Source organism: Halictus rubicundus, chromosome 12, assembly GCF_050948215.1.
Source record: "Halictus rubicundus isolate RS-2024b chromosome 12, iyHalRubi1_principal, whole genome shotgun sequence".
Classification (NCBI taxonomy): domain Eukaryota; kingdom Metazoa; phylum Arthropoda; class Insecta; order Hymenoptera; family Halictidae; genus Halictus; species Halictus rubicundus.
Genome location: NC_135160.1, coordinates 7,157,012 through 7,170,041, shown reverse-complemented (window position 1 = coordinate 7,170,041; position 13,030 = coordinate 7,157,012). Strand labels below are relative to the sequence as shown.

Here is a 13,030-nt window from a genome sequence, read left to right as displayed (position 1 = left end):
GCCTACCTTAAGCTAGCTCGGAGTGGGCCACAGGTTCTTGAACGCTTTCTTCGTTTACCTTGGCCCACCTTCAACAGCTCTTTGTAAGTATCAATTCAAATATACAGTCTCTGTTTTAGTGTATATTCAACGAACGCCTATTTCTGTATCCCTAAGCCTTCTGCTGTGTCGGACCTTGCTTGCATGTCGCAAACCGCTTAGTGCCGGTATTCGGCGTGGATACATTGAGAGGGATGGTTGAGAGACCTGTTCATTCGTGTAAAATCCTCTTTGCCGTAAAGCCACCCGAGTCACCTCAACGCTAGTCGTTGCCTGGTGACGGGGGGGGGGGGGGTAATGGGTATCTTTTGAACGCTTCTCTCGGCAATCGTTCTTCCTGAGGACACGTCGGGTATCGGTGCTGGCCGAAGTTTGGCTGCAAGTACATACGCGTCGCGTCACCATCGAAGCAGAGCCTTCTGCTCTGGTTGACTTTTGTTTCTCTCTTTGACAGAATCGGAACCTCCTCCCTGATTTGTCTTTGATCTTCCGTGGACGGAGACTTCTTCTCCGGTTCACACCTTTTGCTCCGCAATAATTACTCCACGTACGCTACATGGAAGAGTGATCTTTTCCTTTTTTGCAAACATACAATTTTCGTTAATATTGTATAGTAAAATATGAAACTTGCTAGATGTAAGAACATTTGTATTGAAAGATTTGAAATAAAGAACATGTCACCTACCCTCAGAAAAAAATCTATTATTAATGATGATTCGTTTGACAATTGTATTAACGTGAATGGAATTACGTGCATTCGTAGGAGTGACGGAGTATACGAGATACTCGATTCTCACTAATATGCCCAGATGAGCTATCGGTAATGTCGAACGCGACAGGAAATTGGTAATGGCGCTCTAGTGCCCCAAAAACGTGTGACAGAAAAATACATTGAGTGATTGGTCTATTAACATACCTTGTCTGTGCCGCTACGTGGTTTGGCGCTATACGGACATTTATACGGAGTAAATGATTCTTACCGGAATTTGCATTGTGTCTTATGGCAACAGCGGTAAGGATCATTTGCACTCGAACAGGAAATAATATTTCGATGTATTCCCATGTGCTCGGGGGCTCAAATTAAAAGTGCAGAATGGCACTTTATGATAGCGATACTTGGGTTTAAAAAAGAATCACGATATCCTATAGAAAAATCATTAAAACTTGATCTCCAATCGATCAAAATTGACACGACTTTGAGAAAATTCTTTGAGGCAATTTTAAAAAGTATTCCCATAGGAACTTTGGACGCTTGAAGGCTTAAATTAAAGCTGAAGAATAGCACTGTAAATTAGCGGCACTTAGGTTCAAAAAGAATCACGAAATCATGTCGAAAAATTGTGCTGAACTACCAATACTTTCGCGAGTTCCAAAAAACCGGGTCTGCAACTGGAATGCAGATCTAAGCCAATCGTGAAGCGACACAAGATCCATGGTTCTTTACATGAGAACGAGGCTTAAGCGGTCGTCAGCTTGTGTGATACAACACTAGACGATAAGTGGAAGCACCTTGCAAATTCTATAGTACGTCTAATCATAGTATGCCATTGATGTTGTGACGTGTAATATTTTTTTAAACTAAATATACGGCGATTTGATCGCGAAGATTGGCCGAAGACGTGAAAATACCTTAGGTAAATCGAATTTGTTTATATCGCAACCACGGATTTCTGGAAATAGTGGTCGTGGCCGAAAGTTTTTGAGGTTATGTTACAGATCCCTCAGTTTATTCCGAGATCTTAGGAATTTGTCGAAAAGCCGTAGATTTTGCACACAAATCGTTTATAATTTCCCCGATGAAACGCGAATAAATCGTCAAACGCAACGTTCCAGATTTATTGCGATTTTCAGTTATCGTTTATTCGAGAAATTGGATCCAAGTAATGTTCACGAAGTCTTATAGTCGAGCAACCTTGGGACCGTTGCAATGATTGGTGTTAAGAATTTATCGTGTCATTCATTTTCAGTAAATACAGTATTGGACGCTCGAAGACAAATTCCTACTTGCTTTTGATTAGCTGACAAGTAATCTTTTATCATCACTGTGTTTCCTACACGTTAACGTGATTCATTACGCGGCAGCTCGTTCGTTTGCTTCCTCGATTAAAATCTGTGCTTATCTTGCGATTTGTTACCGACTTTTTTCAATAAACACGATTTTTGCATTATCCAGAAAGGTAAGATGATGCAAGATGAGCATCTTGGTGGTCCAGCGAGACGAAATGTATTCAGTCAAGCAATAGGAAGAATATCACAGGTATACTTGGTAATTAATATTTATTTATGTCCATTATGTTACAATTAGATACACTAATCTTACGAACCTATTCACATTGCAGATATATCAAAGATATTTGGACCTTTGGACCCCTCATGTAATATCTAGATGGATATTCGCTTTATTGCTAATATTTGTTTTTATTCTGCGTATATTTCTTGCACAAGTGAGTCACAACCCATTGAAATATTTTAATTACACAGTTTCGAGATCATTGAATGTATTCATACGTTTTCTGCTTTCAGGGATGGTATATTGTTACATACGCATTAGGAATTTATCACTTGAATTTATTTATAGCATTCCTTACTCCCAAAATCGATCCAGCAATGGATTTTGATGGTATGTTTCTAACGCTTACATGCTGGAATTAATTGATGCCGATTGGTGCTGTATTTTGTGCAATAACTTTGTAATATTGGGAAACACTGCATTAACGATAGTTTTCTGATAGATGGTGATGGACCAGAATTACCTACAAGATCTAACGAAGAATTTAGGCCATTTATTAGGAGATTACCCGAATTTAAATTCTGGTATTCTGTGATGAAGTCCACAGTTATAGCTATGTGGTGCACTATGTTTGATGCCTTTGATGTACCAGTATTTTGGCCCATATTAGTTATGTATTTCATAACACTATTTTGCATAACAATGAAGCGTCAAATAAAGGTAAGAATTAATCATGCCTTCACTTAACTAACGTTTATAGTACCATGATACTAATTTCTATTAAATTAATTGGCTCCGTACGATCGCGACGTTAATAAATAATGTGTCTTTTCCAGCATATGATCAAATACAGATACCTGCCCTTCACTCATGGAAAACCAAAGTACCAAAACCACGAGGATACTTCGAGGTTAATACCTTCAAAGTGAATAGGTGTGAAGTATGTTTGTTGATGGAGGTGCATAAATGTGTAGATTTCTATTTTCCCGATACAATGTGGAAAAAAAGAATCTTTGAATAACGATAGCAGTCAGGCTCATTTTTTCAAATGACATTTAAAACATACAGAAAATAACATCATTGCCTTGTACAAGAGAGAAAGAGAAAAAGAAAAGAAAGAAAGGTTTAATCTGCGAAAGGTGTAACGCTAAACAAAAAAAGTATAATGTTGTATGGTATTTAAACTGAATTATCGTAATATATTTGTATCATAAAACTTGTACAAAGTATTGTTAGGTCTTACATAAACGTGGACACAGTAACAATATGAACAGTACGGAGTTGTTAATGTAATATTAACTTATTATGTAAAGAAAAAAAAAGAAGTAATTCATATACATAAGATTCGTAATACAATCGCTAATTCATTTCTTAATCTCAGTAGTACCGTTTTCTGCTTTTTTCCAATGCTCTTTTTGGTTCTTTTGTTACGAACATTCCATTCACTAACAGTTGTACTGTTAACTTGCGTTTTATACTTCTCGCAAACGTTTTCACTGAAATTATCATTTCTTAACGACAATTGACAAACCCTGGCTGCGAACTTAGTATTCATTTTCGTCAATAATGATCGATACAACAAAGTGAGCAACGTTTATGACAAAACCACTTTATTTCGTTGAAAAAGAGTACCGCGATTTTTCTGAGCTGGTTGTACCATAACAGACGGCGTTTGATCATGTCCATTGAACAGTTTTATTACCATGGAACAATTTAGTTCAATTTAGTTCGATATAAGGTTCAGACTCGGCGTCTGAAATGAAGCTGTGTTCTTATGTCAGCATCTCACGGGTATACAATACATTCGCTAACGAAGTGTCGTGAGTGTGTGTGTTTTATCAAAGATACATATAAATAGGCTTATCGAATTGGTAGGTTTAAACGACGATACATCGAAACGATACATACCATTTAGGGCTCACCAGTAATCTGTCTCTATACAAATTTGTACATACGAACTTGTTTAAATAAACACGTTTAAACAACTTTCCACGGGGTCGCTGACGCGAAAACAAAAAAAAAAATAGATAAATTAGCTTGTAAATGCTGATTAAGAGGTGACTTTTACAGTCCAAAGATCATCTGCTTAGTATACACGTTTAGAATCAGTATATTATATACATTTTACACAATAATAATCTTTGCTTGCCCTCTGCGGTGTCTTGTATGATAAACATTTTGAAAGTAAACGAATATTATTATTCAATTGTACAAAAATTACACGTTGTACATAGAACGGCTCTTTTGTGTTCTTTGGTACACGAGCTTTTTGACATTTTGACTGATGCATTTATGTTACACACGTACACTTTTGATCTGTATACAATATGAGTTCCTCCCAATTATACCTGAACGCAAAAATAAAATTTTATCTCATCAGGTACTGATTGCTCTTCGGTCTTTCACCTTGTTGTTTCGTTTATCAATTAAACGATTGCTTCTCTGGATCTTTGGACAAAATCTTTTTGACCCCAAACGAGCGCGACATTATTATTTATTTCTCTTGTTTATTTCATTTGAGACTTGGTGCAACACCCTTTTAAAACTTTTATAGATATACGCACACGCATACACATGTACCGAGTTCCTGTAACACATTTCTATAAATTTAATATACATTACAGTACTTAACTATAAATATACAGTATGAACATAAACAATATGTACAGACGATTCGAGGAAATGGTGTGTCGAATTGTCAAACGGAAGCAACAATTGTTAATGCATATTTACAATATATAATTTTCGACGGAGCTTTCGCGATTAGAAAATAGGAACAGAGTTAACATAAGCTAACAGTTTGTCACAATAAAACACTCTTTCTTGCATCTGCAGTGCGGAAAATTGTTGATCGATGTCTCTTGATCTTTTAATTTTATTCATTTCATTCCGTAGTAAGTACCGTAGGTGTACAAGAGAGATTTTTATGTGTAAACATTTTTATTCGCCGCGCAAACACTCGATTCCGTTCTAGTCAATTTACACGAATAAATCCCCAGGAATTAGCTTCTTTTTTGTACAGAGATAGCACTATAGGATACAACGTAGTGCTACCTTAAAGGAACATGAATTTTAACTACTTTCTTACGACCGTAAACATACTCCACTGTTTTGTTTGTAAGCGCACACAGAACTGGGTAAAATAACGAGCCATTATCCTCTAAGAACAATTTCGAGAAAACAACAGACTATTCTAATATAATCTCACGATATTTTAATTTATCATTTTTACCCAGTTCGAACGCCATAGTCTCTGATATAAATAGAAATACTACTCTTCTTACGTTCTCTCTATACTCTAATCAGACTGTTCCGAACAGTCCGCTAAATACATAGATCGTGTTCCCTTTGTTGTCGGCCGAAAGCGTCTTACGTCTTTTTCTTTTTTTTTTACAGGAGTCCACTCGTGGAAATTTGATGGGTGTCATAGCATTAAAAAACAAAACAAACCGAAATCAATATTCCTTGGTACAAAGACGCATTTGTTCAAAGAGAGTGTATAGAAAGAAAAGAAAGGGAAAGAACTAAGAGAAAAGGGGACGCAAAAGTGGGCATGAATGGGCTGTGTGAATGACAGAATGAGAGACCAGATCGAGTTCGGTCGAATACACGCAAACGGAGTTTCCAAATAAAACATGTTGAGAAACATTGTCTCGTACGTTTCAGATCTTGTAATTTCTCCAAACCATCCCCCTTCGCAAAAATCGATTCGCTGGACCGTTTCTCGTCCAAGGTAGATCGCAATCAATCTTCGTGCATGTCTTCCTGTTTCTCTCTCTCTCTCTCTCTCTCTCTCTCTCTCTCTCTCTCTCTCTCTCTCTGTCTCTGTCAGTTTCTACTCGTTCTGATCCTCAGAGATGGCTTCCTTTGATTTATCCAGGAACGTGGTCATTGAATTCACGCCGATCACCGTCGTGGTGGTCGTTTCGCTAACCGAGGAGTCCCTTTTCCGATACGGATTCGACGGAGGGCAGTACAATCTGAAAAATCAAACGATCCGGAGCTCGAAAAAATATCGGTGCGGAAAAAAGTCCGCGTTGGGAAATATTGTAGACCCCACGGGAAAGATAGGGCTCACGGACAAATTATAGAGCTTGCAAAACGGGTCGTAGGGATTCCAGAAAAATTGTAAGGCACACGTCACAAAATTGTGGGCTACACTCAAAAAAGAAAATTGTAAAGGTCACAGAAAAATTATAGGGCGCACAGAAAGATATTAGGACTTATAGAAAAATTGTAGGGCCCATGGAAAGTCGGTGGGGCTCACAGAAAAATTCCAGGACTTGCGAAAAGGGTTGTAGAAATCCTTGGAAAGTGATAGGGCCTACGTTAAGTCTGTGGGGCTTACAGAAAAATTCGACAGTTTGTAAAAAGGGTCGTAGGGATTCCGGAAAATCGGTGGGATACACAATGCAAAATTATAGGGCCCGCAGAAAGTGTCAGGGCAATTGTAGAACAATTGTAGGGTCCATGAAATGTCTGTGGGGCTCACGGAGGAATTGTGGAGCGTTCAGAACGGAGTTCAGGGATTCCAGAGAAATTGTGAGATTGCATTTCGAAACGGAAGGCTTTCAATTAAATAGTAATTAGGTAACTCTCCTTGAAAGATTGGACTCTCTAGCTCGAAAATTCTCTCAGTTCGTCGGTGGTAGGTTTCTTTGAACGCAGTGATATAATAGGGGATTAAATACCTTATACTCTCTGTTCTCGAACGGGGTGACCAATTGTTATAATACCTTCTTTCGGTATCCAGATCACGGGCGGTCGTCCATCGTACAATGTGGTGCCTCACTGCGTTTTGCACCTCCGTGTTCAGGAAACAGTAAAATAGCGCTACGAACAGGCCCTGTTAAAGAATAGTCGAGTTAGAATGGTAGAGAGAATCGGCCGAATCCGTGAAGTCAAGTGAAAGATTTTAAGATTGTGATTATTTGGAGCTAATACTCGGTTCTGTGTGCATAAGGGATTAAGTACTTACACGATTTGACTAACTAATAGAAAACTATGCACGAGAAACCTAGTATTTGCTTTTGCTTATACTCAATGGTTACAAGTACTTACTTATTTTATACAGAAATGCACTATCAAATATATTTACTATGTACCATATAGCTGATTATTTTTATACAATAATAAATACTTAAATACGACAGAAAGAAAGTATAATTTTTACTTTAAAATGGTTTGTGTTCTTTGAGTGATCTAATTATATTGTTTGATTGTGATTAGTTGTTTCTGCTCGTCATTTCTCGATCATGTTCACCGGCGGCCATATTGGAATCTCCTACAGACCCTCACAGCTTTCAGTCACTTTCTATTTTAAAGAATTTCATAATTCCACTCGGTTCCCAAGTAATGTTTCCAAGTTTCCAAGTAATGTAACAACAATTCTGATGCAAATTCAATGAACAATTTTCCGTAATTGTCGTCTTTACTACAAGCAGTTAATACACGATTATTTTTTTTTAATATGTTTCAAGCCAGGCAATGAAATAAAAATTCACCAACAATAGACTATCAATGTAATAATACAATTTAATAAACAGCGTGTAATAATATCGCGTAGTCACAGAAGATTTTCTTGGTCAGGAAATCGAGCTAGTTCGTCCGTCAAATCTAGTTTCAAACTGACATTTAAAGAAGTTCCAAGTACGGCTCGTTCTTCGCCGGTGAATGCTAACTTGAGAACGAAGTAGATCGGAAAGTCGCGATCACAGTTCCGCAGACTCCGGTCCGAAAACAATTTTAACGATCGCGAGCGAACGCGGTAACAAAGGATGTGTAGTCGTGCATTCAATGCGGAAAGCTTCGAAACAATTGTACTCGATGAGTTCTTTCGAAGTTCCCGGCGGGAGTTCGCTTTGTAACGGGACTCTGGTGTGTTGCATTACCTGGGAGGAAAGTAATACAGCGCGAGTGTAGGAGAACGCATTAGCAACCTGACCCTCCGTGGGTCCTGTCAGGACGAGCACGTATGTCACGCCGAGAAGTGGTATCAACACGAGCAACGCCTTGCTCGCTTTCCGATACTGTTGCGTCTCGGCGTTCGTCGCCGACCAGAGTTTCGTTATCAGCACCTGCGACAGAGAATAGTGGTCGTCCGTTTTCAGAAACCAACGTCGATTACCGATAAGGACAGTTTAGGACCCTTGGCTCGTTTCGTTCCGTTCCGATACAGATCTAGCCTGGAGCATTTTGTCAGTGAGTTACGCAGAAATTGTACAGTAAACTTGTAAGATCCAGAGGAAAATGGTAGAACTCACAGGAAAATCATGAAGCCCGTAGAAAAATTGTAGGAATCGTAGAAAAATTCTAGAGCTTATGGGGAAAGTCTACTGCCCACGAAAAAGGTGTTAGGTGCATGGCAAAATAGTAGAGGTTGTAAATGAAGTTACAGGACTACAGAAAAAATTGTGGGGCTCACAGAAAAATTCTAGAGCTTACGAAAAGGGTCGTAGGATTTCCAGGAAAATCGTAAGGCCCGTGTAAAGATCGGACGGCTCTCAGAAAAATTGTAGGGCTTGCAGAAAAGGGTGTAAGGTTTCCAGAAAAATTGGAGGGCCTATGGGACGGACGTAGAGCTCACAGAAAAACTTTAGAGTTTCCAGAAAAATCGTAGGGCCCATGAAAAAGCTTTGGGGTTCGCAGAAAAATTCTAGAACTTACAAAAAGGATCGTAGGGTTTCCAATAAAATCGTAGGGCCCATGTAAAGGACGTACGGCTCACAGAAAAATTGTAGACTTTCTATTCTATCTAAAAATTCTAGAGTTTGCAGAAGGGATTGTAAGGGTCCCAGAAAAATTGTAAAGCTCTCACAAAAATTATAGGATCTACAGAAAAATTGTAGGGGCCCTGAAACAAATTTTGGGCTGCGTAAAAAAATTGTAGGGCGCATGAAAAAAACATCGCAGCGAAAGTCCACGCAAAAGGTTGCAAGATCTATCGAAAGAGTTGATTACAAAAATACTGCGGGCCCATGAAAGGATTGCGTCAATCAAAAAATTGCAGGCTTCCGACACAGAAAATCTATTGAAGCACTCTCGACTATTAGATCAACGGTTACATCTCGATGGGTTCGTCCGGCAGCCGGCAATAACGAAATCAATGTGCGTCCACTCACCCACATAATCATGAAGAGGAACACCACGTTCACGCAGAGCACCAGAATGGCCGGGGCCTGATAGAACCAGTCGTAGGGATGCGATACCATCCAGGGACAATGCTTCCCCAGCACGATTTCCTGCGAACCGACGACGGCCACATTTATTACATCGGCGTGCCGTCGTAAAACTAGGCCAGACTTTACGACCGGCACACAAACATTGACTTTCTTTCGGTGCACGGATGTCGCTCGTTTAAATAACGCCTTATCCTTATCGGCGACTCATCGAGCTGTATTTTATCTCTACGTGCAATCTAATTTCCCTGGGTTTCTGTAATAAACGATTTATCGGATCCGATCGGTGCCCGGGAATTTTCATCGGAGTCGAATTGAAACGCGTTTGAAACGCTTCGATTGGCAGAGAAATGGTTCTTGCAGTAAGCATATTTACACTTTCCATTTTGTCTCTACGTTGGCTGCGCGATCTATGAGATCTACAGATTAATTCGCAGTCCTTGAATGAACGCGTTCGAACAGCGTTTCAAATTGAAATTTGTTACTGGCTTCATCGATAAATGTCTAAATCTATGATGGAGATTATTTTGTAGACGAGGATTTATTTTCAATATATTTTGTAACCTTCGAAGAAGCTTCAAAGCCGAAAACTAATTTGCGTGTTTCTGCCGTCTTTTTATAATAAATTGTCAGATGCAATCGCGGCCCGGGAGTTTTCATCAAAATCGAATCGGAACACGTCGTGATGGTCGTTGAAATTTCAAAAGAGAAAACCCGAAGCAATTCGCGCTGAGCGTTTCTACGATGTTTCCCTGTATATACAGTACAGTGTTCGATAAACAACAAAGTTACGCGTATTCCGAGAGCAGCCGTCCACGCGATGTCCGGTTTGAAGTCTCGATATTTTACCCGTCGCTCAAAACGTCGATGGCTGCCGTCCTCTCGTGATATCCCGGCCCCCATGTAGATACTGTTCGACACGGCGTACGTAAAATGAACATGTACCTGGATCAGTCACTCATTCGTATCTCATTTCGCGAAATTCCGAAGTGAAATTAAGACTTCGTGGTCGAGAGGTTTGTTACGAGCGAACGAACAATGGCCAAAATGGTTCGAGCGTTCGACAGCGCTGGACGGTTTTCCGATCATGCTTCACTCATTACGCTGTTGGTTGCCGAAGCGTTTTCCATGGCGTACATTTTTCCGTACCAGCGAATATTTCCCGTTTTTCTTCGGAATTTACAAGTTCAGATAATTTGTGAATATGTATCGTTTGTGGGAGTAAATGTACAGTAAATATGCGTAAAGTTGTTTACATGCAGTTTTGTTAAACAGTTGATTCCGTTATAGGAAAGTCTACTCCTTACGCGTTTCTGCATCTTGTGATATTAAATTTTAACAGGCTTAGTAATATTGCACAAAATTTGACAACGTTTTCGTTGAGGTATTATGGTTTACATTGCATCTGCGTTGCAGAGACAGCAAGTTAGCTTTCATCGAGATAATGCACCACTGTCTGCATTGTATCTGCTCCGTAGAAGCGATAAATTGGCTTTCATTGAGATATTGTACAGTTGTTTTCATTGTATCTACTATGCACGGACAATAAGGTGGCTAGGCGGAAGTCTGCAACTCTGTGATTGGTCTTCGATAGTCCCCACTACCGTATACAATCCTGCCGGCTATTATAGCTTGCTATCTCTGAATAGTATATTGCTCCGTAGTTTCAAATTGCTCCTACTATACGGAATTTTTATCTGTCTCGTTTTTAAATAATTTTAGGCACGACTAGAAAACAAGTTCAATGAAATAGGATCGGTTTGGACAATCTCGTTTGACAGAAAAATTCCATTCAAGTCTTCTACGAAATAAAGTTTTATAAAATCCAGAGGGAAAATGTTTATACTAAATCATCTTTGACCGAAAAATCTAATGAAAATTTAAATGGAATCTTTTTTTCCGGGGCTTAACCGTTCTTCACTTTCCAAATTTAATTTACTGTCATAATACTAGGCAATATTAAAATAAGATTGTTCGGATTTTGTATTTCTATAAACACACGTGCCTTTTTCATATTTTTGAAAAATGTGTTACATCTAGCACACCTACACAAATTATTGTAATACTTAAGAGAAAAATCTATAAACAAATCCTCGGAGCAAACAAGGAATCTCAGCAACAATTTTGCCAATGAAATCGACTTTTCTGCTATCACTATGAATTTTTTCGATAATCTCTCATACATTATCTTCCCAAAACACGCTACCCTAAGCGGAAGGGGTGGCAATCATCGGTTCACACGGCGACAGCCTCGATCAACGTTCTTGAACGGTCAATGCGTCTCTGTCAACGGGACTATCGACTGATCCTCGACTATCTTCCGACCCGTCCCTTCGCGGCACGTTCTTCCAGGGGTGCGTTAACACTGATCTCAATTCGGAAATCATGCTACGCTTCCTTCCAATACAAAAACATTCGCATCACAATGCAATATCCGGTGATAAATCTTTCCTATTCCCAATGATTTTTTAATGAAACTTTTAACAGTATATTCCTGACATTTTTCCGATTAAAAAGACTCCAAGCAGGACACAGTTTGCACGATAGAGTAGAACCTCGATTATCCGAACTATCGTTCAGATAACGGAACACTGGGACTCGCGGACGAAAATTTCCGGACCGCCCGTTATATTCCGTCAATTTGATCCCGTCGATTCCAGGACGGCTGTTTTGCGTGGGGAATAATGTCGAGTGGGAACCTGCGAACGGCTCGCTCGATGGATCACACGGCCCCGAAGAGGATCCTCCCTTTGTTTTCCTTGCGGCGTTGCTCGTATCCGAGGTTTGCGCTGGCCATCGACAGCCAAACGCGTTTCTGTGTACACGCCCTTAGGACCGCTGACATTTCCCTTACCTGGTTCGCTTGCACCATGATATTCTGATCGAGCGACTTCGCGATCCCCCAGCCGGCGATGAACAGCACCGGCATCCCTGAAATTTAAGTCGGCATGCGATTACACTTTACGTAGGCGCTCCAACCTTCTCTGCTTAACAACCCCTTTTACAGAGCTCGGCTTGCAAATGATCCCCTTTCGGTTTACTATCGGGTGACGTGTTCACTCAGACTACGAAGTATCGTGGGGATTTTCTAAAATTTTTTAACAATTTGTTGAGATAGTTTCGATGAAGTCTTCAAATGACTCTAAGAAGTTGCAGTAACCTAACCCAGGTCAAAGTGGTTCCTTCTATTTTAACCTTTGAGGGGGACCACGTTTACTAAAATTCTCTATTTTTCGCAGATACCTTTGAGCATATAATTTAAGGCTGAACAATTCAAATGTTCGAAGCAATTCAAAGCAAAATTTTTAGAAGAATTTTTATCCGTAAAAAAAATTAAGGATTAGGATAAAGAATTCTTTCGAAGAATTAAATTCCCAAGAGAAGTAGTAAAAATTGAAGGCCCGTAAAGATTCGAAAGCTATCCAAGGATTAATCGAGTAATCAAATTTTAGAAGTCAATTTCGAAAGCCCACTTAAGGGTTAATACTGCGCTATTCCTCTATAACGGCGCTCTATCCGGACGCTTATGGCAGCGTCGTCATCCCGTTCAGGTTACGAGCCATTCATTCTCTTTTAACTCGCT

At 39.6% G+C, this 13,030-nt stretch overlaps 2 protein-coding genes across 8 annotated transcripts in view; one reads left to right on the top strand and one right to left on the bottom strand.

Moving 5' to 3' along the window:
- Positions 1–1,514: 1,514 nt before the first annotated feature.
- On the top strand, positions 1,515–5,718 carry LOC143360054 (protein RER1). 5 transcript variants are annotated; one of them, XM_076798594.1, is made up of 7 exons: positions 1,515–1,673; positions 2,213–2,296; positions 2,379–2,483; positions 2,563–2,659; positions 2,772–2,989; positions 3,106–3,179; positions 5,666–5,718. In XM_076798594.1, the coding sequence occupies exons 2-7, from the start codon at positions 2,222–2,224 to the stop codon at positions 5,685–5,687; spliced, it is 591 nt and encodes a 196-aa protein (XP_076654709.1). In that variant the 5' UTR covers positions 1,515–1,673; positions 2,213–2,221; the 3' UTR covers positions 5,688–5,718. The 5 variants fall into 5 exon arrangements, with proteins under 5 accessions (XP_076654709.1, XP_076654713.1, XP_076654711.1 ...); XM_076798598.1 differs by having other exon boundaries at positions 3,106–3,202; XM_076798596.1 differs by having other exon boundaries at positions 3,106–3,209.
- Positions 5,719–5,762: 44 nt separating this feature from the next.
- Dh44-r1 (Diuretic hormone 44 receptor 1) overlaps positions 5,763–13,030 on the bottom strand; it is a 71,754-nt gene continuing 64,486 nt past the window's right edge. Inside the window, exons 6-10 of one of the 3 annotated variants that reach the window (XM_076798586.1) lie at positions 12,302–12,378; positions 9,391–9,510; positions 8,161–8,346; positions 6,961–7,115; positions 5,763–6,249 (exon numbers count right to left, since the gene is read on the bottom strand). In XM_076798586.1, coding sequence (XP_076654701.1) covers positions 6,105–6,249; positions 6,961–7,115; positions 8,161–8,346; positions 9,391–9,510; positions 12,302–12,378 — 683 coding nt within the window. In that variant the 3' untranslated portion in view covers positions 5,763–6,104. Of the gene's footprint in view, positions 7,116–8,160; positions 8,347–9,390; positions 9,511–12,301; positions 12,379–13,030 lie in introns of all 3 variants that reach the window. The other 2 variants (XM_076798587.1, XM_076798585.1) reach the window with 2 other exon arrangements.

Excerpts from the sequence above, each read along its gene's own strand:
- LOC143360054 (XM_076798594.1), top strand. The coding sequence starts at position 2,222 with ATGATGCAAGATGAGCATCTTGGTGGTCCAGCGAGACGAAATGTATTC. Across the intron at positions 2,297-2,378 it reads CAATAGGAAGAATATCACAG|ATATATCAAAGATATTTGGA; the intron begins GTATACTTGGTA and ends TTCACATTGCAG. Across the intron at positions 2,660-2,771 it reads TCCAGCAATGGATTTTGATG|ATGGTGATGGACCAGAATTA; the intron begins GTATGTTTCTAA and ends GTTTTCTGATAG.